The sequence below is a fragment of the Sodiomyces alcalophilus genome (assembly GCF_042370955.1).
Source record: "Sodiomyces alcalophilus JCM 7366 unplaced genomic scaffold ACRALscaffold_10, whole genome shotgun sequence".
Taxonomy (NCBI): Eukaryota; Fungi; Ascomycota; class Sordariomycetes; order Glomerellales; family Plectosphaerellaceae; genus Sodiomyces; species Sodiomyces alcalophilus.
The window spans coordinates 913,822-937,804 of record NW_027263541.1 but is presented as its reverse complement, the minus strand read 5'-3'; the positions used below and the strand labels follow the sequence as shown (position 1 = coordinate 937,804).

The following is a 23,983-nucleotide window of genomic DNA, read 5'->3' as shown; positions in this document are numbered from 1 at the left end:
CGAGATCGCCGAAACCTCCCGGTATCTGCGCCGTACGTTGAAGGTATACCCTATACATCATAAGTAGGTAGTGTACACTACGAGGTACACGTGTAATGCATGCAGAGCTGGAATAGATTCCATCAAGGTTAGCCCTCGTAGGGAGGCATGTGAGGTTCCCTTGGTCGAATCTGTTCGCCACTGGTGTTCAGCTTCCATCATCTCAAAGTAACAAAGTAACGCGATGGGCGAGCACCGGTCCGGACCCTATCCCTGTTCGGTCCGTATATACCACCCAACCCGATTAGGAAGGTTAGGCGACTATATATATAAGCATAATCTTAGCTTCCGAATATCCATATACCGATATATCGTGATAAAAAGACGGTTAATCGTTGGCGTTGAGTTTTAATTAAGATAAGGGATTCTAAAAGTGCCTTAAATTTACTTATATTCTAACTATTTTCCGAAACATAAGTCTTAAACAGAACCATTACTATTACTGCTATAGTCTATAATAATAAAACTATTAAGATTACGACTATCCGCCTTCCGGCGCCTATTACTAGACCCAAAACTCGCTCCCGGGCGCCTATTAGTTTAACGGCGGTGCCTCTATAAAAGGCGGTAACTGCTATATATAGAATAGATATAACTAAGTCGGCGGAGGTAACTATTAAGGCGCCGCCCACTATATTTAGCTAGGGGGCACCCTATATAGTACCTATAACTACCTACTACGTAGGGCCGCTATTATATCGGCTCTAAACTCGTTTAGTAACGCCCTTATAGTCTTTATAGTAATTATAGTAGCAGTTTATGCCTAATTAGTCCTCCTACACGGCTACCTCGGAAGATCCTGCTCGTGCTATAATAATATCCGGCCGCTATAAGCCCTAGGGTTATAAGCCCTAGCCTGACTTAGAGCGTTTAAAGCAGATAGCGGTTACTATAACGCGCCTCGAATAGCAGGCAGTTCCCTTAATCGATTCCGGGTTAATAGGATAGGCAGAGGATTAAGGATTCGAGTCCTCTTATATATTTCTCGGATTTCGGGCTAAATAGGTAAGAAAACGATTAGAATATAAGATTAGAGGCGGGAAAAGGGAACGTATAAGACTCTAATTAACCTATTAGTACGTGTCGATATAGGTAGTCCGCTTAAGTACGGCGTTTACCTATAAGTAGCCTAATATCTCGTGACTATAAGGGAGTCTAAATTACGCCCGGAAGGTCTTTATATAAAGAGGCAGAGGCTTATAGCCTCTAAACGCCTTATGCGCGGGTAAATATCGCTACTATACTAACTCTAACGCCTTAAATATAACCTTAAAGATAAGATTAGAAATAACGGGTCGACTTATATATAAATATACGTGTTTAGTACCCGCCGTTACTAGGCTAATCCTTAGCCGCTTACTCTTCTTCGCCACTATATATTAGATCTGTATCGATAGTTTATCGAGATTAGATAAGCGATTTTAAAGATGCTTTTTTAGCTCGGCGTAGGCGGACTCTATTCGGCTTATCGCTTTAAGGCCGTAATTACGTAGGTTTTTAATAGCGTATTTATAAAACTAATCTTATTATAGTAAGTAGGTTCGCTTAAGATAACCGATTAAAGCTAAAATAATAAATAGTTATTAGTATATAGGATCCAGGCTTAGGAAGAGGATAGCTATAACTTACTAGGCTATTCTAGGCCGTACTCCTGTTTTAAAGAGCCTTATCGTAAATTAAATAGATCCTTAGTTAGTGCGTACACGTAAGACTTCTAAGAAGCCAGGAACCTATTAGGAGTCGACTCGTCGGACTCCGTTAATACTAAAACACATGGATTTAGCTATACCTAAGCATTATCCCGGTCCTCGGCCTATAGGGCGACCGAGGCGTTAACTTCCGGGTCTATAGTATTAGCCCTAATATATTAGGAGGCGATAGTGTTATTACTATCCTTATTATGCGCGTGGTTATTATATATAACCGAGTCGTTATTATATAATTCCTATATAGCTGATATTTAGTTAGTAAAATTTTTTTACTATACTAACTAAAAGCGGAAAGGTTAAATATTTTAGACTAATAAAAGGCTAAGAAAAAAATTTAAGCGAATATATAAATTATATCCGCCTAATTATAATTTCGTATATAGGTACATATATATATATAAAAATAAAGACACGTAAATAGCTAAACCACTAAAACACTAAAGGAAAAAAGATTATAAATTTACGTGCCGATATAAGGCTGCTACCTTTAAGGGGGCCGTTCTATTTCTTCCGTATATTCATAGTAACGTTTTTTATTATATGCTAGATATAAAGCTGCTATAGAATAAAGGGGAAAATAGAGCTTAACGTATTTTTAAGGGCCTTTTTAAAGTCGGTGATAATAGCACGTGGAAGCTTAATATCTTTAATTAAAGCCACCTATTCTATCCTCTTATAAAGCTATTCGTACGCTATATAGTTTTCCCTTAATACTAGGGTAAAGCAGTAGTTATATAAGCTATAATCGGCGGCCACACCTATAACTTTAAATAGCGGCATATTAAACCGATTTACCTAAGTCGAGGTTAGTTATTTACTAATAATCCAAGGCTAGTTTATACTCTTATACTAATAGAATAGGTATAATTTATTATTAATAGTTCTAGATTCCGTTACTATTACTTAATATAGTCTCGATAGGTCTAAAAGATTATATCGATACGTCCCGTCTTATTATTATAGTAACGAAAAACGTGGCAGGCGCCCGACTCCCCTGCCTCTAATTTCTTAAGGAAATACTATATTAAAGATAGGGGACCGTACTTTTTACGCCGTAACCGGCGTTAAAAGTTCCGGATATCCTGTTCGCTAATTATAAGACCGCTAGACAGATCCTCCCTAAGCTTTTACTACGTTTACTTAGTAATTTCTAAGGCGGTTAGCTTTCCTATCCTAGATAATTATTCGATTATATCCATAATCCGCGATACACCGGCCGCCCTTTAAGAGTCTAGCCTCGCTATTACCGAGGCCGCCACGACTTTATAAGCAAGAGGTGGATAGATATAATAGTCCTTATCGCCGATATAAAACTACCAGATCGACCTAATCAGTACTATTTCGGTAGTCTAAGGGCACCCGATTTTAGCTATTTTAGTCTTTCTAAGCAGGGCTCTAGATAGTCTCGGCTAGCCGCCACGGTTATAGGCGAGTATTACACGGAAGACTTTACCGGTTACACGGGTTCTGGATCGGAACCTAATAACGCTAAATCCATACTAACGATAATACGCCTTAACGGCGACGAGTAGGTCTTTATAGGAGGCCGCTATTAGGGTTATTAATAGAGGTGGATAATTAAAGGATATTATATGCTTTTATAGACTCAGAGACTAATATAAAAAAGGGTAAAATAGTAGCGAATTTATAGTCTAAGGCATAAACTATTAGGTTATAGAGATAAAGGTTTATCTAACCTTCCTACTTTTTTATCGCGATATATTGGTATATAGATATTCGGAAGCTAAGATTATGCTTATATATATAGTCGCCTAACCTTCCTAATCGGGTTGGGTGGTATGTACGGACCGAACAGGGATAGGGTCCGGACCGGTGCTCGCGATGGGCCCCAGCATTTTTGTAAGTGGGGGGAGGGGAACAATATCCCAAAAAGGTCACCTCGACAATCATGGTCCGTGCCCAGTGCCTGGAACTGGAAGTGGGCCCGTGCCATTAGTCGTCCTTTTGCCCAAGTGCCGTCATAGTCAAATCCCAAGTCCAGGGGTTTACGAAAGCTCGGCAAGGTCTTAGCGCGAAAGCGGATATTATTGGACGAAAGGAAAAAAGACCCTTGTCTTTCAGGTGCGCCACATGGCTCGGCATGGCCGGATCTATTCCTAGTTGAGATGTGCGAGCACGGATGAAAACCGAGAACTGGGACTTGGCTGCAGCAGTTGATTGTTCGTGCGGTCCGTTGATGCCATACAAAAGTCGTGGGGAAGAAGAAGAAAGAAGGGGGCGGGGGAAAGATACATACATATGTACAGCGTGCAACGCAACCTATAAAGTAACTGCAACTAAAACATATTTTTATACCACGTATGCATATTTCGTACGTATCGACCGTGTGGCTTGACAGTTACCATCAGTATGTTGTACTGAGCTGAAATGAGAAACCTGATGATTCTGGTTCAAGTCACTCTGGCCGATGCCGAGCCATCAGAGAATGAAGACGCATTGTGGTGAAGACGTTCCATTTGCTCGATTTCAGCTTACGTTGTACCTAGTCTAGTTGAGTCGCTGGTTGGGTTGGGGAGAAATATGGTACCAGGATGGTGCATCGAACGAAGCATGGCATTCCTGCAGCTGAAAATGTTGATCGGCTGGCGGCTGATTGCCTAGGCGCGAACAGGGGTTGATTTTATATGAACCCCCCCTTGATGTGGCTTATGACTGGGGCGTGTTGACGATAACTGCTGCTCTTCTGGGTAATGAAATTGTGTGCTGAGTGGTGCAGCATGCAAACCATGTACGAAGCACTCGTGATTACGAATGGCAACGGGGCAACTTAACTGGTTATGGTGTTGGAAGAAGAAGAAAAATCAAACTCAAAATAAAATGAAATGAGAAGCAGCGGTCTAAATCGCAAGCCCACTGGTCGGAGGAAATGTGAATGACATGAGCCCTCCAAGATCCCGGCTGATGCTGATCGCCTAAATAGGCCTAGCGACAGGGTCAGTCGAGTGGAGATGCTCGATTGCCTTGCGCTCCGTGGCTGTACTGTGTACAACGTACAACGTACATATGTACATCGTAGGTACGATGAACTTTGTACATATGTACTCGATATACGTTGTATTCTATCGTCCCTTTCCATCGTTCCTTTCCTACTCCTAGACTCCGGCCTTTACATCGGAATGCTGGCTGGGATGCTGCATAGGATTTTTTCCAAGTACTCGGTAATCGTACCTTGAGAGCCTTTTCAAACACAGGACCAGGAAGCTGAACCCCCGGCTTGGGTGGGTGTACAACGTACACTAATTACTTACGGTACCTACGTTAGTGTGCTTGCTAGGCCGGCTTACGTACCCTGTTAATATCGACCCACAAGGTACCTACCACGTAGTACATATACATACCTATCAGAAGTTGCAGGTGACCCTCATCGTCCCCACTCACCATCCCCCCATTCTCCATTCCAAATTGCTTTTCATCGTCGCAATTCCCTCTTGAGCCGTCGTCACCAGACCAGAACAACACACAGGTATCACGACTTTTTCTTCTTGGTTTTTTCTTACTTTTTGTTTCATCTCCCGCGTCATTCTGCATTGCCGCTCGTCATATTTCACTTATTCTCCTGCTCCTTGCATAGCTCCTCACTTGAACCACCTGTCCGAAATCCAACCCGTACATACGTACCTACCTAGGTAGCCCATTCTGCTCGTGAGCGGACACGACCCCGCCTTTTCCGCATCGACCGATCCCTAGTGCAAGGGACCAACCGCTGGATTGGTGTTTCGACCGTATACGAAGTACTCAATACAGCTGCATTTGTTTGACCTAGAAGACAAATTTTCTATTCGCCACAGTTTGATTGGAAGTTTGACGATTCGTCGCGTACGCATCGCATCGCCTCGACACCATTCTCCTCGTCATCGCCAAGCAACAACCTGCCTGACCGGAGCGTTTTCTCATTTGCCATCTGAGCGGACTGATTCGGGCGTTCTTTCCCTCCATCGCTACAAGCCTCATAAGGCCGACTACGACTCGACGCCCTCGGTGCCGACGAAGGCTCTCGCGCCATCCCATTGCCGATAATGTCAGGTTATCCAGGCCAGGGTTATCAGGGAGGTTATCGTCGCAGCGGCCCGCCGCCTCAGCCTTACCCACCCCAAGCTCAGGGCGGTTACTATCCGTAAGAACTGCATGTACCCGCCATACGTTTTCCAGAACTGACTCTGAGACCGCCTTTTCAGACCGCAACCGAGCTATAATACATACCAGCCAGGACCATCCCAACCGCCTCCCGGGCCTGGTTATGGCTACAGTCCCCAGCAGCCTTCTCCCCAGCCATACGGCTACAATCACCCGGTATGTGCCTGGAGCTTATTGCGACTCATACTATACCACCAGCTTTGTTCTCGCTTTGCTAACCCTCATGCTCCGTGCTGTAGCCTCCACAGCAGCCGCTTCAGCCACCTCCCCAACACCCCCAGCAACACCCTCAGCAACATCCCCCGCAGCAACCATACAATGGCTATCCCCCACCACAGCCAAGCTACGGCAATAGGCCAGGTGAGTATCCTGCGCCCTGCACTGACTGGCTTAGCTGGCCCGGGCTGACATCATTCCAACAGCAATGCCAACTGTGCATTCGAACGCATACGTCCACGGAAACCATAATGCGCCTGCTCCGCCTCCGACCACACCGCAGCAGTTTGGCCATGGGGCTCCGAACAACTACTCGTATCAGTACTCCAACTGCACGGGCAGGAGGAAAGCTCTCCTCATCGGCATTAACTACTTCGGCCAGCGTGGCCAGCTACGGGGCTGTATCAACGACGTGAAGAACATGTCCGCCTACCTTGTGGAGAACTTTGGATACAAGCGAGAAGACATGGTCATCCTTACCGACGACCAACAGAATCCCATGAGCCAGCCCACCAAGCAAAACCTCTTACGAGCCATGCACTGGCTAGTCAAGGATGCAAGGCCGAATGATTCCCTCTTCTTCCACTACTCAGGCCACGGCGGCCAAACCAAAGATCTCGACGGAGACGAGGATGACGGCTACGACGAGGTGATCTATCCTGTGGACTTTCGACAGACCGGTCATATTACCGACGACGAGATGCACAGGATCATGGTGAAGCCTCTGGTTCCCGGTGTGCGCCTCACGGCCATCTTCGATTCCTGCCATTCGGGCACCGCCCTCGATCTCCCCTACATCTATAATACGCAGGGCATCCTCAAGCAGCCCAACTTGGCCAAGGAAGCCGGACAAGGTCTCCTCGGTGCCATCACCTCCTATAGCCAGGGTGACCTTGGCGGTGTTGCGAGTAACATCATGGGCTTCTTCAAGAAGGCCACCAATGGCGAGGAAGCTTACAACCGCGCTATTGCTACCAAGACGTCACCCGCAGACGTGATCATGCTTTCGGGCAGCAAGGACGATCAAACTTCGTACGTATACGCCATCGAAGCATAGTCCTATATGAACGTTCACAAGGCTAACTTGAAGTACAGTGCCGACGCCACCATCGCCGCCCAAGCAACAGGCGCCATGTCTTGGGCCTTCATTACCTCCTTGAAGAAGAACCCACAACAAAGCTACGTCCAGTTGCTCAATAGCATCCGAGACGAGCTCGCCACCAAGTACACGCAAAAACCCCAGCTCTCATGTAGCCATCCTCTGAGTAAGTTGTGACCGTTGTTTTCTTTCGGCGGGGGCCCGGGGCTTCAGATTGCTTTTGGTATGTGTACTGACCAGCGACGTTAGACACGGACTTGCTGTTCGTCATGTAGATTTCCCAACACAAAAGTCGAAATATTCGTCAACCTGTTTATGAAAAGTCAAGTGGTACATTCCTTGTGGTCTAGACGGCGACGTCCCGGGACGATTGAGAATACCAAGCGATGGGAGGCGCAGCGAAACGAGAATTTTGGCAGTATTCATTTGAATTGTAGGAATGGGGAGGTATCGGCTGGTGGAGTCGTGTCCTCTGGCTACTAGTTGGATTCTTTCAAGCCGGTGTTCTTCACTTGGCTTTCGACGGACAACAAGCTCGGTAGGACTCTTGCTCGATAAGGCGCCGAGTTTCTCCCCTTTGCCCGTTGGATGTAAATCATTTCGCTTCCTTCCCTCAGCGCTATTCGGGCTGGTAGTATCGTTCAGTGGCCGTTGCTCTGATCAGGATGGCTTTCTCGTTCCGTGGAAACAATAGCTAGCGACTGCACATATATACATATATATTCGTATATACCAGCTCTAAAATCAGCTTAATGCCGTGATGCCTCAAATACGTGCTATACCGACTACTTGTCCTAGACTTCGACAGCGCCGTGTGCGAAAGTGTGTCGCCTAGGCAAAACCTATTAACATGTCGACTGCTAAGTTTTCTGTCTTTGCTTGCATGTCCATGTTCCCACCAGAGGCCAGCCTTCACCTAGCCAGCACATTTTTTCGGTGGGCATATCGATATTCGATCACGATTACATATTGTTAAATCTTGACCAGCATGTTGTGCCCTGGGTAATGGAGTGAATGTATCACTCATATCAAGATCATCATCGTCAGTCCATCATGTTTTTTATGGAGGCGGCAAGGCTTCATCCCAACCACCACAATCTTTGTTCCCGTTTGTTTTGCCTAGGGCACAACTACACAGCCGCCTGTGTTATCAGAGGTATCCTGCTGGGAATGAAGATGTAACCACTACCTCGTCCACTCTGCAACTGTTTGACTGTTCATGTCCCGAACCCCGACTCCGTAGCGATTCCCTGTGGCCTCCATGTACATCGAAACCAAGAAAAACATACAAAAAAGTACATTATCGCCGTCCAAACGCCATCTCATCCGCATAATCATATCCAGAATCAACATCCTACTATGAGAAGAACGATTGAAAGCGGGGAGGAATATTCTTTGCCTCCAAGCGCCCCAAGTTCGGTTACGCCGCGACACCATCGTCGACCTTGACGACCTTCAGCCCGTTCCTCCGCTTCATCCTGCGCATCTCGTCAACACGGTCTGCGAGCTTCTTTCGCGTCGTCTCGTGTTTGGCCCATTCGCGCGCCGAGATGCGCATTCTTGCCACGAACCGCGCCATGGTCGCCACCGTCTTGAGGGTTGGGCGGCCCGACGGCCTGTCTCCCAGTGACTTGGCCGTGGCACGGAGTGACGGTGGCAGCGGCTGGCGGTTTCCGAGGACTTCGGTGCGAATCTGTTCTAGTTCGCGGAGCTGGGCTTTGTTGCTGTGGAGAAGAATAGCTGTCAGTCTCGACACCCATCAAAGGCAAGGTTTCGGGGAGTTAGGAGAGTAGCGTGTGTGCGATGGACAAGAGAAGACAAAATAAAAAAAAGCGAGAGAAAAAGAGAGAGAGAGAGAGAGAGAGAGAAAACATACCATGCATTTGCAACCTCAAGCTCCAGCTGGAGAAACTTCTTGGCGTACGCTGCATCAGCGCGCATGCACGCCTCGCGCTCCCACCGTGCCTGCATCCATTCCATTTGCAGGGCCATGCCGCGGAGCTCCTTGCTGTGGCGCTTTTCCGCATTCTCCGCGGCCCGGATGACAGTTTCCATGGCCGAATTGGCGTCATCAAGCGCGCTCTTGCCTTCGAGGCGGGCAAGCTCGTGATTGTGCGATCCGGACGCTGCTGCCGCGGCCTTGAGTTCCTTGATGTCCTTTTGGAGTTTTTCGGCGGTGAGTCGGTAGGCTGCCCGTTCGCTGCGGGCGCGTTCCAGTTTGCGGCGTAGGGATGCCTCGGCGGCTGTGAGGGCGTCGATGGTGTCTTGTTGCTGGAGGACGTCGTGTTCGAGGGCTCTCGTTTCTGCCTGGGTCTTGCGTAGAGCGTCCTGGAGGTCCCTGCGTTCCGATGATGATGCGTTTTCCGTGTTGTGGCGGCTGACAGCCGACATGCGCTCGCGCTCTGATCTTTCGAGCTTCTGGTTGAGACGACGCATGACCTCGTCGCGCAGAACTGCCGCTTCATCAGCGTCGCGCTGGGCGTCTTCCAAGGCTTGCTCGAGTGAGGTCTTCTGATCTTCGAGCTCATCGAGGCGAGACTGCAACTTGTACTCGATCTGAGTGGCTTTGCGTTCGGCGTCGCGGGCCTTCGCCTTCAGATCATGTATCGTCTGATGGGCTGACGAGAGCTGTGAGCGGAGATCCGAAACCTCGACCTGGCGCACCGATGCGCCGGACGAGTCGGGAGATGTGGTGATCAGCCGGGCCATTTCGGTATCGTGCACCTTACGCTCCAGCTCGCTAATCTGTCGCTTCAGTTTCTTCACAACGTCCTTGTGGGATGATTCCCGCTGAAGAAACTCGAGTTCTTTTTGCCGAGCAGCAGAGAGGTCGCGTCGGATGATGGACAGCTCGCTGCTGCCCTCCCCGCCCTGATCGCGGGTGAGATTGTCCATGGCAGCGAGCTGGTCTTCGTAATCTTTGATGCGTCGTTGTAGTTCCCGAATCGTCCGTCGAACCGAGGAAGACTCTTGACCTTCCGACGAAGACGCCTCTCTGAGCTTGGCTTGGAGCTGAAGAATCTCTTGGTTGAGACGTTCCTCCTCCTCGGCCGCCTTCTCAATCTCATCTTCCAATGACTTCTCGACGGTTCTTCTCTGCTCTATCAGGGCATTGTTTTCTTCCTTCAACCGGCGGACTTCGTTGGCGAGCTTCATCTTCCCTGTCCTGAGTTCGAGCCTCTCACGATCAACGCGGAGGGTCTCTTCCCCTGACTGCTGCGCCCTCTTCATCTCGCCTTCCATCTCGTCGCGTTCCGCCTGGACTTCGGCCAGCGAATTCTTCAGTGAGTGTGTTTCAAGCTTCAGGGCGGCCAGCTGATCTTCCAACTCTTTTTTCTCTTGCGTGACCTTGGCCACGCGACCTCGCGAATCGTCGAGTTGGGTCTGTAGAAGATCCAGTGATGCTTTCGTGCGACTCTCGCTCTCCCGTGACGACGCCGCGGCCTGCGCATTGTCGGCAGCTTGACGCAGGGAATCAATCTGCTGTCTGAGCTGGTCGCGTTCCTTCCGAGCAGCTCCCATCTCCTCATGAGCCTGTTCGGATTCCTCCTCCAACGCTGACTGCAGCACCTCGACTTCGTCTTCCAGTGCCTGGACCTTCTCCGCTTGAGATTGGTAGTCGACTTGGCTCTGTCTGAGCATGTCCTGCGTCGTCGATAACTCGTTTCGTAGCTCTGTTACTAAATTTTGTCTCGATTCGAGACTCCGCTGCAGATCCTCAATCTGGCGACTGAGAACGGTCTTTTCGCGCTCATGTCTGTCGGCCTCACTTTGCAAGGCAGCCTGGAGTCTGGCCTCCTTGTCCGAGAGGTCGCCCTCCACCTCGCGTAGTTTGGCGATTGTCCTTTCCAGCCCAGCGGCCTTCTCTTCGGCTTGGTCTCGCTTCGATTCTAGTGCCTGGCGATCGGTTTCCCATTTCTCGGCGTCGTTGTCGTAGAGGTTGTCTCTCTCGCGAACCACTGCCTGGAGGACCGAGATTTCGTCGTTGAGCCGATCAATCTCGCTCTTGTACTGATTGCGAATGTCTCTCTCTATCTCCAGAGCATGGTCCCGTTCCTGGTTCAGGTTTTCTTCCAATTCCTCGACCGACTGCTCGAGTCGTGCTACGTCCTGCTGTAAGGATGCCGAGTCGCTGGCCAGGGCGTCGTGGCGAGCCTGGAGAATGTCCTTCTCGTCGGACCTCTTGTGCAATTCTACTCGGAGTTCCTCCAACTGGTCCGCGAGCGCCTGGCGTTCTTTTTCGATCCGATCCTTGTAGTGTTGGCCCTCCTCGATGGTATTCCTGAGGTCTTGGTTCTCCGTCGTGACCTGAGATAGCTTCTTCTCGAGGTCGGCGTACTTCCCGTCGGCCTCTTCAAGCTCGACTTGTAGTCGAACAAGCCTCTCTTCTTTCTGTCGAGTGAGACCTTTGGTGACAACGGAATGATTTGCCATTTCCTCTTGCAACTCGTCCAAGTCGTTCTCGGCGCGTTCCTTGTCCGCGATAGCAGCGTCGGCTTTCTCTTGAAGCTCGTCGACCTTGTCATTTAAGGCCCGAATTTCGCTCTCAAGATCCTGGATAGTTCCTCTTGCTTCCTCCAATTCATCACTCGCGTTTGCTTTTTCTTCCAACTCGGCCATCTTCCGCCGCTCGTCTTTTGCCCTCTCTTCGGCCTCCTCAAGTCTGACCTCAAAGGCTCTTAGCTGCTCCTCGTGTTGCTTGATCTTATCGTCCTTCGCGTCAAGATTTTCCTTCAGCTCGTCGATTTCGTCTTCTTGTTCACCGAGGAGGTTGTCCTTCTCCCGAATATCTGCCTGGAGGTCACCAAGCTCATCTTGTAGCTTCTCGAGCTGGGCTGCATCCCGTTCATCCTCGGTGAGTCGCTGTCGTAAATGTTCGATGTCGGCTTCCTTATCTTCAAGCGTCCGCTGGAGGCGTTCGATCTCGGCAGTTTGATTCTCGTTGGCGTATTTCCGCTTTGCTTTCTCCTGGAGCTCGAGCATCTGTACACGATAGCTCTCGAGGTCATTCTCGGCTGCCGTCAGATGCTTCTTGTATTTGTGCAGTTCTCTCTGCATCGTGACCTTGTCGACCTTGAGATCCGTGTTCTCTTTCAATGCCGCCTCGCTTAGTCCTGGCCCGGCTTTTCGCAGCGCTTCTTCGAGGAAGTGTATCTTGAGCTTGAGGCCAAAGTTCTCTTTTTCGATTTTATCGATGACATTCTCCTGCTCGCGTAGCGATAACTGGTTTCCGTCTTGCAGTGGGCCCTTGGCGTCCCCTTTCCTCGGTAACATGGCTATCGGGGTTGAGGCGATACTACTGCTATCAACCTGGGGAAGACTGTGTTCGAGGTAGGAGGTGTTTCGGGAGTACATGGACACGTCGCCGTTCGGAAGCGGCGTCATGTCCTCGTCGATCCTATCGAGGGCAGGCGTGTTGGGGACGGCGCCATTTTCTTTCCCTGAGAGGCGCCGGGCACTGTTTCGCGTGGCCGATTTGAGTAAAGGCGTAAACTCGGCGCCTCCAATGCTGCCGGGGAGGTTCCTCCGGTCGCCCAACGGTGCACGACCACGCGGCGTTCGTAGGCTGATGCCGCCTGTCCGGCCATTGCGAAGTTGCTGAAGCAGATTGTCGTCTTTGGCGGGGGATTGAAAGGAAGCTTCTTGTGAAATATCAAAGTCGGGCTGTCGGCTGAGGTACGTCGCGTCGCCTAGGTTGGTCCGCGGCGTGTCAAGGCCACCGCCATATCCAGGCGGAGCCATCCCGGCTGAAGGGTTTCCTTATGAATGGGTGAATGGGCTGTATAGATAGCTGCGGCGTATGGTGTGGTTCTATTGTGCACCGATCATGGTCATGTATCACTGAATTCGTCTAAAAAAAGGTTGGCGATATGTGTCGTTTGCGGTTGTTCTTCGAGGATTGTGGCAGCAAAGATGCCGAATGACAGCTCCATCAAGAACGCACAACGTAGGTAGAACGATTTGGTGGAGCTACCTGTCCAGGAAAGACTGAAGTGATGCAACGCGTGTCGCGAAGTTGGCTGGCACTACCGCGTTTATTTTGTTTACTTCTCATCCATAATGGGAATAATGTGGGTCTGAATGGGAGAGGCACCGCCGTGACCAATAAAAGACCGAAAGCTTACGAAGTAGTACGGTAGATTAAACTTACCCCGCAAAACTCATATGGAAAGTCACTGAGGGAGCCAGAACTGGGAAGGGACGAGAGTACAATGTAGGAAGTACCTAATTCGGGAACTCAATCAATGTTAGGTAATCAGCCGCACACCGCCAAAACGCCAAACTGAGTGGCGTCACAGCTTGCAGCCCACACCCCTTGAACAATTCCACCGAATCGTCTCGTCCCCGAAGTTGTTGTTTCCACCCTCCTCAATTGCCACCCGTTCGAAGTGGTTCTACGAGCGATGATGCTGGCTTCATTCCACGTGAGGCCGATTCTAACCCCGCCATAACGAACAAGCACCCATGTCCGACACACCACAGCCGTCATCGACTGCCCCAGGCCGTTCTAGATCAACGCTGCAATCAATATATTGTTGCTGAGTTGAGTCGGCGAGCTAATATCGCCCAACAAGGTTTCCGGGGTCTTCCAATATTTCCAGGCACAGTGGCGCATGTCTTGGCCTTGATGTGTTGTTTCCCTTGTCGTCAACGCCTGGACCTCTTCCCATCTATATAGTGTGGTGTCATAATCACAGCCATCGACCTCCAGCATAAAAAGGCAGATGGTGCCCATGCTCAGAGTTGCCCTGCGAGACATATTTTCATCCACCACTTTCACACCCCCTTCCGAACGCAACTCGAACCTGTCACGATGCCTCGCTTGGACCAAATCCCAGATGAAATCATCCACCATATTCTTACCTTTGTCTCGCCCGAGGACAACCTACTCCGGGTCCAGCTGCTCTCTCGACGGCTGAACGCGCTCGCCAACGAGCCCCTCCTTTGGCGACAGCACTGCCGGACGTCGTTCGCGCACTGGGACCCGAGCCACGACCTTCCCGGCAAGCTGGGCGCGCCAGTGTCCGATGTCGACTGGAAGGCGCTCTTTCTCCTGCGCAAGGCGAGAAACGTCCACGTCGCCAACCTCTTCGACAGCATTCTCGCGACCAAGTTTGGTCGCATGGAAAAGTTTGAACAGATCTGCCGTCTGGGGTATGACGCGAGGGACTTCCTCCTCGAGCAGTGCCACACCATCGACTCGGCGGATGATGTGCTGGCCAGGAGGTAGGGTGAACAGGTATTCCCGCACCGCCATTTTTTCTTATCGCTGAAACGCTTGCTCAGGTATCACAGCAAGGCAATTCTCGCAAGTCTCCGTCGTGGGCTTGCGATCGAGGTCTGGAGAGGTCTGCGCAACGGCCCGACGGTTGCGGCGCGCCATGGCCTGCCGGCGCAATACCCACCGCGTACTCTCGAACGTGCTCTAGGCGCACTGGACATGTTTGTTATCGATAGCCACGAGGGCGATTTGGATCATGTGAGCAATCCATTCCGATATCTTTTTTATTTATTTTCTCTTTCTCTCTTTTTATTTTTCTCTCTCACTCGTCACTTGGAAACTCTCGCCGTGGGTTGGGGGGGGGGGAGGTCCGCAGTAGTTACTGACCGCTTTCGCACGCAGATAACTCGCCTCTTGGATGATCTTACCGTGCAGTTTTCGGAATGCCATGCCAATCTAGAAGATATGAGTATCCGGGACAAAGCTCTGGCCTTGAACCGGTGGCTGCGAGCCCGTAAGCTCACTGGCTTGGAGAACCCTGAGACAGAGTATCGAAATCTGAGAAATTGCTTTATCGGACATGCATTACGTGACCCGGAACACCCTTCCCTGCCACTCACTTCTGCTGCCATCTTTTGCTGCATCGCAGAAAGGCTAGGCTTGAATGCACAATGTCTCCCTGTTCCAGGGCACGTCCATGCGGTGGTTTTCGCGACTCGAGAGTCGACCCTGGATGGAGCTGAGGTCCGGGACCCCAATCAGCCGGTGGAGCAAATGTATCTGGACCCTTTTTCCTCGGACGACGAAGTGACAAAAGAAGCCGTTCTAGGGGTTGTGTTCGGTGTAGGATGGCAGGCGTCCCTCGATAGCCTGCTCACCCCTGCGTCGCCAGCAACGCTCGTACTACGGATGGCCGCCAACATGAGAGTTTCACTCACGTCTACGCGCAGACGCATGGTTTCTATCAACGATATCACGGCTGGCCTGCCCTGCAGGAGTGACGCAGAAAACTTGCAACTAGCTATGTACGGGGCTGCCTGGGCGAAACTATCGCTCGCTCGCGATGCATCCGAGATGTCCGAGAGCGGCCGCGAGCTTGCCTACTGGTTCACGGCCTACCAGTCGGAAGACATTTGGCTCGTCGACACTCATGCCTCCGCCATATGCAGAGATATACACGGGCGTGACGCTTGGGACATGAGGCGGCTCATGCCCGAAAAGGATGACCGGCCGCCACCGCCTTGCATGAGGACACCCGACATAGTCTTCCGAGTTGGCCAAGTGGTTAGGCATATCCGCTTCGGCACCATCGCGGCTGTCATTGGCTGGTCGCACCTCGGAAGCGACCGCGTCTATTATACCTGCATGTAAGTACCCCCTACGAGCTACCCATGCCACGTCGCCATGTAGCTCCGCATACCCTCCATGTCTACCGCTTCTCTTTTCCCTCCCCCGCATCAAAGTAGGGCTAACGCCAAAGGGGAAAATACAGTAAAGCTGAAGGGCCTGGAGCCCTTATCGCCAGGGCCGAGAGCCTTGAACTCGTCACCGACCTAGATGCAGAGCCGGTCACGAGCACCTGGTTCGAGAGGGCGGGGCTCTATTTTAAACGATTTGACAGGTCAACTTGTAGCTTCGTATCCAATATTAGGGAGGAGTATCCCGACGATTAATATACATCGTGTCAGACCGCATCCATGGTCGTTGTCCATTGAGGAACCTGCGGGGGGTCTATAAGCTACCTACCTCACTACCGTGTAGCAGTGCCCCCCGCCTTGGAGGGGGGCTAATACCCAATTTGAACCTGCGGGCTGTGCGGGGTCGGTCGTGGGGTCTTTGGGGGCGCATTCACTTGTTCAGTATCTTCAGTGCTTTATAGTACACCCCGAAAGAAGTCGCATGTGATCATCATGGGTAGCATTCTGGTCGATCCTTGGCACTGCAGCTGCAGGAAGCAGGTTGGCCAAGGACGACGGTTGGTCACCCATCCGCAAGCCTAACAGTAATTAGTAGCTAGCTCACCCCATGCGTGGTAATACTTCGTAATACCGATCCGACGTCACAGCACTCGTGTAACGAGCCTCTACTTCCATCGCCCCCTTCCTGAGTTCCGCCTCTATCCGTAGGAAGCCGTGTCAGCTACTCGGCATTCCCTAGATGGCCTCATATCGTACGTTCCGTTCCATTGAGCTCTGATCCAAGAAAGACGCGTGAAGCCCAGTCTCGACTGACTTCTCCAGTAAACCACGCTGAAGGTAAGTCGTAACTGAATTTGGTATTATGAACATTAGAATGTGAAGAAGGCAATGGTACACTCGACAATCGCTGATGCTATGCATTGTGGTCTTCTGACCAGCCATCATCTCCTTCACCCAGCCCTCTTTCCGGTTCCCCACGCAATATACACCATGTCGAAATGATGTGGCTACTTTTCACACCGTCATCTCAGTGAATCGGGGTGGTCCTTCACTGAGTGTCCTTGGCCATTTCCTCTAATTTGCCGTGGCCAGCAATAGCTTCCAGCCATCGATGGATAGCGGCCATGTTGTCCATTTTCCTGCCCCGTAGGCGGTGTTCGTCCATATGCATTGCCGTCTGCTCGTTCTTGTACTCGCCCATCGCCATCTTCTGCGCGGTGACCAGTTCCTCGTACACGGCGAAAAGCTCGGCGGCATCTGTCATGCCGCTGATTCGAGCGGCGAACTCGGGTTCGACCTCCACTTGTTCGATATCCTTCGGTGTGAGGCCAAATGCACATAGGCCCTCGTCGTCCGCAACGAATGGTGGGGGTTCGGCTTTCGCCGCAAGAGACAAGAATTCCGAGTCCCCTTCAGCCCGCTGGCTGAGCAGGCTGAATTTACGCACAGTTTGTGCCAGCGCGGTCGACGCAGTTGCCAGGGGGCTCCTGCAGAGGGCCATCACGTTAAAGTACACGGCACCTTCCTCAAACTGTTGCATGCGCGCCTCGATGAACGGCTTGGCGACATCAACCCAATTGGTGCTCGCTTCGACGGAGCCTAGATGGACCGGGCCTGATTTCAGACCATCGAGTTCCCAGACGGAACCGGCGGCCGGAACAATGGCTACAAAGTGAAAGGCAATGTCCGGATCGAACTTTGTCCGCCTCTTCTTGGGTTTTGCGGGTGGTTTCTTCTTCCTTCCTGTCGAAGTGTTGCCCGACCCCTTCCGCCTTTTGTTGCTCGTCTCGAATTTATCGACCTCGCCGGTGATAAGAAGGTCGGCGTTTAGATGGTCCAGCCGGCGCGTAAGCGAGTTGTGGATGGCACGCAGGTGGTCATTCATGCTGAGTGCGTGACCGCGAAGCGGATAACTCATGTCCATTGTTGCTTTTTTGAAGGCCTCAAGCTCAGGTCCAATCTCGACCTCGCTGTTCATAATAATGTTCATCATGGCCACGGTAGCGCATGCATTGTCTGTAGTCTATTTTTCAGGGTAGGGTTAGTTTCTGTATCTGGATGCCCGCCCGCCTGCCTACCTGCCTAGTCTGTTACCCAGAAAGACGTCATACCTGATTGGCAAACCAAACTTGACTGTCATCACTAGGCTCAACGGCCTCGTAGTCTTCGGAATAATATTGGTACAAAAAGATGAGTCCATAGACAGGCTGGGGAAGGAGTTTGAGAGAGTCGTCGTCGATGCTAAATATCTCTTGGATCTTCACGTCCCTGACTCCATAATCTCGGAGAATGACGTTGAAGAATGCCTGAAGTATGGTTAGTAAAAGAAAGATGGATAGGGAAGGGCGATAGGTACCGGCTCAGACTCCAGTTCACACCATCCTGTCCATTCGCGAATATCGTCCGACGTAACGGGCGCCACCGCCTCCCTGAGGAGATCGCCAGCTACCGGGAGATGACTCGCAACGGGTTCGGCAACCTTGCGCTTCGGATTGCGCCGCGGCGGGTCCTCCATGATGTCAAGCCCGACGTCGGTAGCGCCAGGGGTGTCACCTAGCAAGCGTTTTCGCTTCCAGCTGGTGGTTGGCTGAGTTCGTGAGGCAGCGGGATGTGGGGAAGCGCTGGCGACGGCAATTTCATCGAGGCTTGCATCCGACTCGCCCGTTTTCGGTCCCTGGATCCTATCAACGTTAGTGGAGAAGTACTTGATGTGGCTGTGGGCGCGCTCACGTCTCCTAGGACGCCACCATGTTCGTCGTTGGCCCTGCGTCTTCTTCGGGTAAGTGCCATGATGACGGATAAGAAACAACGCATCTTATAAGATGGTCTGTGGGGATTTGACCGGGCAACAGAGCGATTTCTGTTGCTTGGAAACTATATGAGATGTAGAGGAGATATATTTGAAATGGGGTAAAGGGGGCGGAAGAACGGATGGGACAGGAAAATCCAAGCGTCCCCCATGTCACGTCAATTGATGCCTCGGAGACTTGAGAGTCTTTGAAGGTGAGGGACCAGAGTTTGGGCTATTACACGTTTCGTGTAAAGGCTCCAGCTCAAGACGCGAGGGCCAGAGAACGGATATCGAAAGTGTCAAGAGTTTTGGAGAATGTGCAAATAAGGCACCACCACCTCTTAAATGTGTCGTGTGTCTGGCTTATAGAGTCATATCGAAGAATAAGAACTTGCTTGGGATAGAGGGATCAGGCAGACATCACTCATTCAAGTACGTGATGGAAATAGTTTGTAGCATATGCACATAGGGACAAAAGGCACAACATAAATAAAAGGAAATGACAAAGTTAAATAAAAATGAAAGACGCACCTACGACTCACAAATAGATGTGAATCCTGGAAGGAATATTCACCAAGATGCAGACGCGCTGGTTGTTGCAAGCCTGTATGGAATTATGTACAAATAATCTCCAAGGGCCGGAACTTGTAAGAAGAGAGTAGAAAGACTTCTTATCCCAAACGTTTTGGGGTCAGAAAAGTCAAGGATCAGCCGGCTAAAAGTAAGTTGATATGGCATAAGGCTGAATTTGGCATCAATATCTCACAGGCCAAAACATCACTTCTTTGACCCTGCGAAATAATACAATGGCGGCTGTTGAGTGAGGTTGACTTTAACACGGGTACAAGAAGCGCGCGAAAGGCATGGAAAATATTTGATCCGCACATCTTAGAGATATCTGACACTGTGTACTTCGTATGGTACATGCCTAGCCCCACCTAAACCGCCAAAATCCGAACCAGCAATCAACGTTTGTACCCGTGTTTCGTTGCTATTATCGCGTCGTCCCTGACGTGACGAATTTCCTTTTTCACCCAAAATAATCGCAAATTCTCAAATCTTCATGATACCTGCCCAAGATATCTAGGTCATCCAACCGTTCCACAGCTCCCTGTGCCACCATTGCAGGCACCTTGATTTCCTCTAACGGTCCCCATGGTCCTGCATTCCACCGAAAACCCCATTGTGCAATTCCTATAGGCAGCTAGCTCATCTATTGGCAGTCGACTGTTTTTCTTTTTTTTTTCTTTTTTTTTTTTGTCCACGACGACACCTACCCATCGGAATGCCATGAGCGACACACCTCGACAGCGGACTGGTGGTTTCCCACCAACCCCAGGTACCGCACCATCAACTGGCTACAAGGCTCCCAAAAACCCAACAACACCTCCATCGACGACATCACCTCGATCAGCATCCCTTCCCCTCGCTCCTGAGAGCGCACCTCGTCGGAGCCCGAGCGAACCAGTCATTCCCCTGACCTTGCTGGATGGCCCGCAGCAACGCTTTTATGCCGCAGCGACCTACGCCCTTTTGTGGGCGTACAGGCTGTACGACTTTTCTGCCGTCACGCAAGATAATGAATCGTCTGTCTGGTTCTTCCTCAAATGGGTCATGTTGGACTTTGCCTTTCTGTTCGGTCTTCCAGAGTTGCGGATACCATGGTTGGAACTTTCCCAGTCAACTGTTTTGACTCTATGGGCTATTCACTCCTTCATCAATTGGATGCTGATGTTCAACGTTGGCGTACGTTCTTGCTGCCCGCCTAAACCCCCCATGCATTCATGGCTTTGCCTGCTTGTGCCACGAGAACTGACAAGAGCGGTGGACAGTTTCCTCTGCAACCATGGATCTTCGGCCTCGCGAAGGTGTTCTACGACCGGGAGATCTCCGTCTCTGAACAGAGCGTCAAAGTCTCGTCGATTCTCCATAACCACTCGCTCATCATGGGCAAGCAAATCATCAACATCCTACCTGAAGGGTATATATAGTCCATAATCGGGTTCTCTATATCGTACCTCAGTACTAACTTTCTGAAGGTCTGCTGTGCTCAACTTTGAACAAACGCCTTTTTGCCTCGGCCCTGACGGTCGCGACGTTGCCAAGTTGCCGATACAATTCAATTCCACCATACCTGCCGAAATCGAGCTCGTCCGCGTCGATCTAGAGACCGATGAGGAGGAAGTCGTCAAACTCAGCAAGAAGGAGATCAACAAGATTGTGAGAAGCATCAAGGAGCTCATGACGGACTCCAGCCCCGTCGTCCACACGGTTGATTTGCCCGTGAAGAAAACGGGCATCTATCGATTAAACAAAGTCCTGGACGAATATAAGCTGGAAGTACAACGGACTACCAAGGACACTTACGTGGTGCCTTGCCCGCAAGCCAAGTTTCGCACATTGGATGTTTCAGGTCGGTGCATCAGAGACCTCTCTGACCTACTTGTTGATGTGGTCGGTACGCCACCTCTCAAGATTGTTTATAGCCGGACCGTGAACGGCAAAGACCGCAGCTTCCACTTCCAGAGCCTTCAACCGGACGATTACTCATCCCCGCTCCTGGGCACTCCGTCCGCACCGCTTGTCCTGGCCGAGGAAAAGGACATCTCGTGGGTGAAGCCCAGGGCAGTCGAGGTCCGTCTCAACGAGACCCTGGGAGTGTCGGGCCAGTGGCAGTACGCCGTAGACGAAGTCCAGGACGGGTTTGGTAACGTACAGAGATACGCCGAACCGGGGGAGGACATCGATTTTCACCCTCGACCGAAGCATCTCGTACGAAACTTTGAGGTCAAGGAACGTCCCCAGGCGCGACTTAGGGGCTGTGATCTTAGGAATCCGCTCAAGGTCGCCAAGGGGAAAGCGACCGAGCTTCCCGTTAGCTTCACCCTGCCTGGGAGAGCCCCCGAAGACACCTCGCACACCATCGAATGGGAGTTCTCACCCATCGATACCCTTACTAACAGCGGGGAACATGGTGATCATGTCTCCGTTGGTTCCTATACCGCCATGAACTCGCACGACAAACCCTCAGTGTCCGCCCCCGGCTTATACACCCTCAAGTCGATTTCGGCCCGCTCGTGCGGTGGTGAGATTCAGGAACCGTCATCGTGTCTCCTGCTCAACCCGCTCGAACCCAGCCTCTCCATTCGCGCCGAGGAGATCCCCGACAAGTGTGCGGGTAACTCGGTTGGCTTACGACTGGACTTGGATTTGACCGGAACGCCGCCATTCCAGGTGCAATACGATATCGTACATCGCGACCGCGTCCGTACGGAGAGCGTATATGTTGACGGTCTAAGACACCAGCTTGACCTTCTTCCGAAGGAGGCGGGCCATCACAAGTACATATTCAAACAGATCGGTGACGCCATCTATAAGAACCAGCCTCTGGCCGGCTCGGATATGGTGCTGGAGCAAGATGTGAAGCCAGCCGCGTCGGCCATCATCGAGCATCCTTCGGGCGTCATGAATGCTTGCTTGGAGGAACAGGTCGAGGTGGACATTTTGCTGCTAGGTGATCCCCCCTTCTCTTTGGAGTGGGAGATGGTTCACGACGGCAAGCGGAAATCGGAAAAGGTTACCGGCATCGACGCCTCAAAGTACACGATTAAAACGGCTCCTTTTGCCAAGGGCGGAGACCACATTCTAGCCCTGAGCAGCATCCAAGACAAAACTGGGTGCCGCATTTACCTGAATGACGAGCTCAGGATTTCCGTCAGGAGGCAGAGGCCTCGCGCAGCCTTTGGCATGATCGAGAATAAGAAAAAGGTCATGGCCGTTCAGGACGCAAAGGTCGATCTTCCTCTGCGTTTGCAAGGCGAGGCCCCTTGGACCATTTCCTACCGCAACGTGGACGGCAGTGGAGGACTCCTCCAGAAGGTTGCGCGCAGCGGAAACGATGCCATTACCGTGTCATCCAAGGGCGTCTACGAGATCGTTGACGTCTCAGACAGCCAGTGCCCCGGTACCATCGATCCGCAAAGTTCAACTTTCGAAGTCGACTGGTTCCCGCGTCCCGAAATTAGCATCGTGCCGTCGGAAGGTATCTCTACTGCGCCATCCGGCTTCGCCAAGCGCGACGTGTGCGAAGGTGACATTGACGGATTCGAGGTCAACTTGCAAGGTGGGTTTCCAGCTTTTCACCGACCGTGTGTCTCACTCTGGATTCCTTTGGCTAACTTTTTAAACAGGCTCCGCTCCGTATCACGTTGAGTACGAAGTCCGCCATAAGCCCCTCCAGGGTTCGGGATCCATGACCCGGAAGGAGTTTGACGCTGCTCTCAACCGGGCGGCCATCGCCATGGACACATCCAGGGCCGGCGAATATACCTACCAGTTCTTCGCCCTGGCGGATAACCTGTACAACAGCGACAGGAGCTTCCGTCCCCTGCAAGTGCAACAGCGGGTCAATGCGAGACCATCGGCGGCCTTTGTAAAGCCCGGCCAATCCTTCAAGTACTGCAAGCTGGAGCAAGAGAACGAGGACAGGATACCCATCACACTGACCGGCGTCGCACCCTTCTATATCGAGCTCGAGGTCAAGCACCAGGGCGCGACCGTCCCGGAGACGTATAGGATCCCGTCGATCAACTCTAATTCGTATGGCATCCAAATCCCTCGGCAACACCTCCAGCTGGGAGTCCAGCATGTGCGCATCCGGGAAGTCCGAGACGCCAAGGGTTGCCAGCAGAGATACGACATGCACGCCCCCTCGGTCCAGGTTCATCTCTACGATGCGCCGGCCATATACCCGCTGGACAGTCGGGAGGACGTCTGCGTGGGTGAGCGTATCGCCTATACTCTTTCCGGCACGCCTCCTTTCGAGGTCTGGTATGACTTCCAGGGCCAGCAGCGCAAGGCCAAGTCCCAAACGACCAACTTCCGCCGCATTGCCGAGTCCCCTGGCGACTTTACCATCACGTCCGTCTCGGACAAGGCCTCGGAATGCCGTGCCCCTGTCAACCTCACCAAGGTCATCCATCCGCTGCCGGCCGTGAAGATGAGCCAGGGACGCGTGATTCGAGTCGACATCCACGAGGGTAACGAGGTGGAGATGCACTTTGAGTTTTGGGGGACCCCGCCGTTCGAGTTTACCTACACGCGGAGCACCAACGCGAAGAAGGGCCAGAGGAGCGTGGTCCTGGAGACACGCCATGACATCTCTTACGAGCACAGCAAAATCGTACCGACTAGCCAGGAAGGCACGTACGAGGTTGTTGCGATCAAGGACCGGTTCTGCTCGTTCTCGACGCAGCAAGTCGCCGAGCGGAAGGACCAGAAGCTTCGTCGGGGCTAGGGGTCTGTCTCAACCACATCCAGTGTGGCCTGGGGTAG

General features: G+C 51.4%; 5 protein-coding genes across 5 annotated transcripts; 3 read left to right on the top strand and 2 right to left on the bottom strand.

The window, feature by feature from the left end:
* The first annotated feature begins 5,213 nt into the window (after positions 1–5,213).
* On the top strand, positions 5,214–7,983 carry ACRALDRAFT_1078245 (uncharacterized protein). Its single transcript, XM_071018745.1, has 6 exons — positions 5,214–5,883; positions 5,945–6,059; positions 6,143–6,263; positions 6,326–7,151; positions 7,215–7,384; positions 7,468–7,983. The coding sequence occupies exons 1-6, from the start codon at positions 5,786–5,788 to the stop codon at positions 7,491–7,493; spliced, it is 1,356 nt and encodes a 451-aa protein (XP_070871247.1). The 5' UTR covers positions 5,214–5,785; the 3' UTR covers positions 7,494–7,983.
* Positions 7,984–8,288: 305 nt separating this feature from the next.
* Positions 8,289–12,960, bottom strand: ACRALDRAFT_2142070 (uncharacterized protein; the record flags this gene model as incomplete). Its single annotated transcript, XM_071024182.1, has 2 exons — positions 8,289–8,942; positions 9,095–12,960. The coding sequence occupies 2 exons, from the start codon at positions 12,958–12,960 to the stop codon at positions 8,639–8,641; spliced, it is 4,170 nt and encodes a 1,389-aa protein (XP_070871246.1). The 3' UTR covers positions 8,289–8,638.
* A 654-nt stretch (positions 12,961–13,614) lies between these two features.
* ACRALDRAFT_1066266 (uncharacterized protein) lies at positions 13,615–16,298 on the top strand. The gene is made up of 4 exons (XM_071017310.1): positions 13,615–14,445; positions 14,506–14,698; positions 14,843–15,807; positions 15,933–16,298. Exons 1-4 carry the CDS (start codon positions 14,033–14,035, stop codon positions 16,111–16,113), a joined length of 1,752 nt encoding a protein of 583 aa, XP_070871245.1. The 5' UTR covers positions 13,615–14,032; the 3' UTR covers positions 16,114–16,298.
* A 450-nt stretch (positions 16,299–16,748) lies between these two features.
* On the bottom strand, positions 16,749–18,648 carry ACRALDRAFT_1083741 (uncharacterized protein; the record flags this gene model as incomplete). Its single annotated transcript, XM_071019503.1, has 4 exons — positions 16,749–17,881; positions 17,970–18,164; positions 18,215–18,532; positions 18,589–18,648. The coding sequence occupies 4 exons, from the start codon at positions 18,646–18,648 to the stop codon at positions 16,907–16,909; spliced, it is 1,548 nt and encodes a 515-aa protein (XP_070871244.1). The 3' UTR covers positions 16,749–16,906.
* Positions 18,649–19,939: 1,291 nt separating this feature from the next.
* Positions 19,940–23,945, top strand: ACRALDRAFT_2045012 (uncharacterized protein; the record flags this gene model as incomplete). Its single annotated transcript, XM_071021489.1, has 5 exons — positions 19,940–19,988; positions 20,064–20,395; positions 20,482–20,630; positions 20,689–22,772; positions 22,840–23,945. 5 exons carry the CDS (start codon positions 19,940–19,942, stop codon positions 23,943–23,945), a joined length of 3,720 nt encoding a protein of 1,239 aa, XP_070871243.1.
* Between the last annotated feature and the right edge of the window lie 38 nt (positions 23,946–23,983).

Coding starts and splice junctions, on each gene's coding strand:
- ACRALDRAFT_1066266 (XM_071017310.1), top strand. CDS start 14,033: ATGCCTCGCTTGGACCAAATCCCAGATGAAATCATCCACCATATTCTT. Junction 14,446..14,505: donor GATGATGTGCTGGCCAGGAG/GTAGGGTGAACA, acceptor ACGCTTGCTCAG/GTATCACAGCAAGGCAATTC. Junction 15,808..15,932: donor CGCGTCTATTATACCTGCAT/GTAAGTACCCCC, acceptor GGGAAAATACAG/TAAAGCTGAAGGGCCTGGAG.
- ACRALDRAFT_1078245 (XM_071018745.1), top strand. CDS start 5,786: ATGTCAGGTTATCCAGGCCAGGGTTATCAGGGAGGTTATCGTCGCAGC. Junction 6,264..6,325: donor AAGCTACGGCAATAGGCCAG/GTGAGTATCCTG, acceptor TCATTCCAACAG/CAATGCCAACTGTGCATTCG. Junction 7,152..7,214: donor AGCAAGGACGATCAAACTTC/GTACGTATACGC, acceptor CTTGAAGTACAG/TGCCGACGCCACCATCGCCG.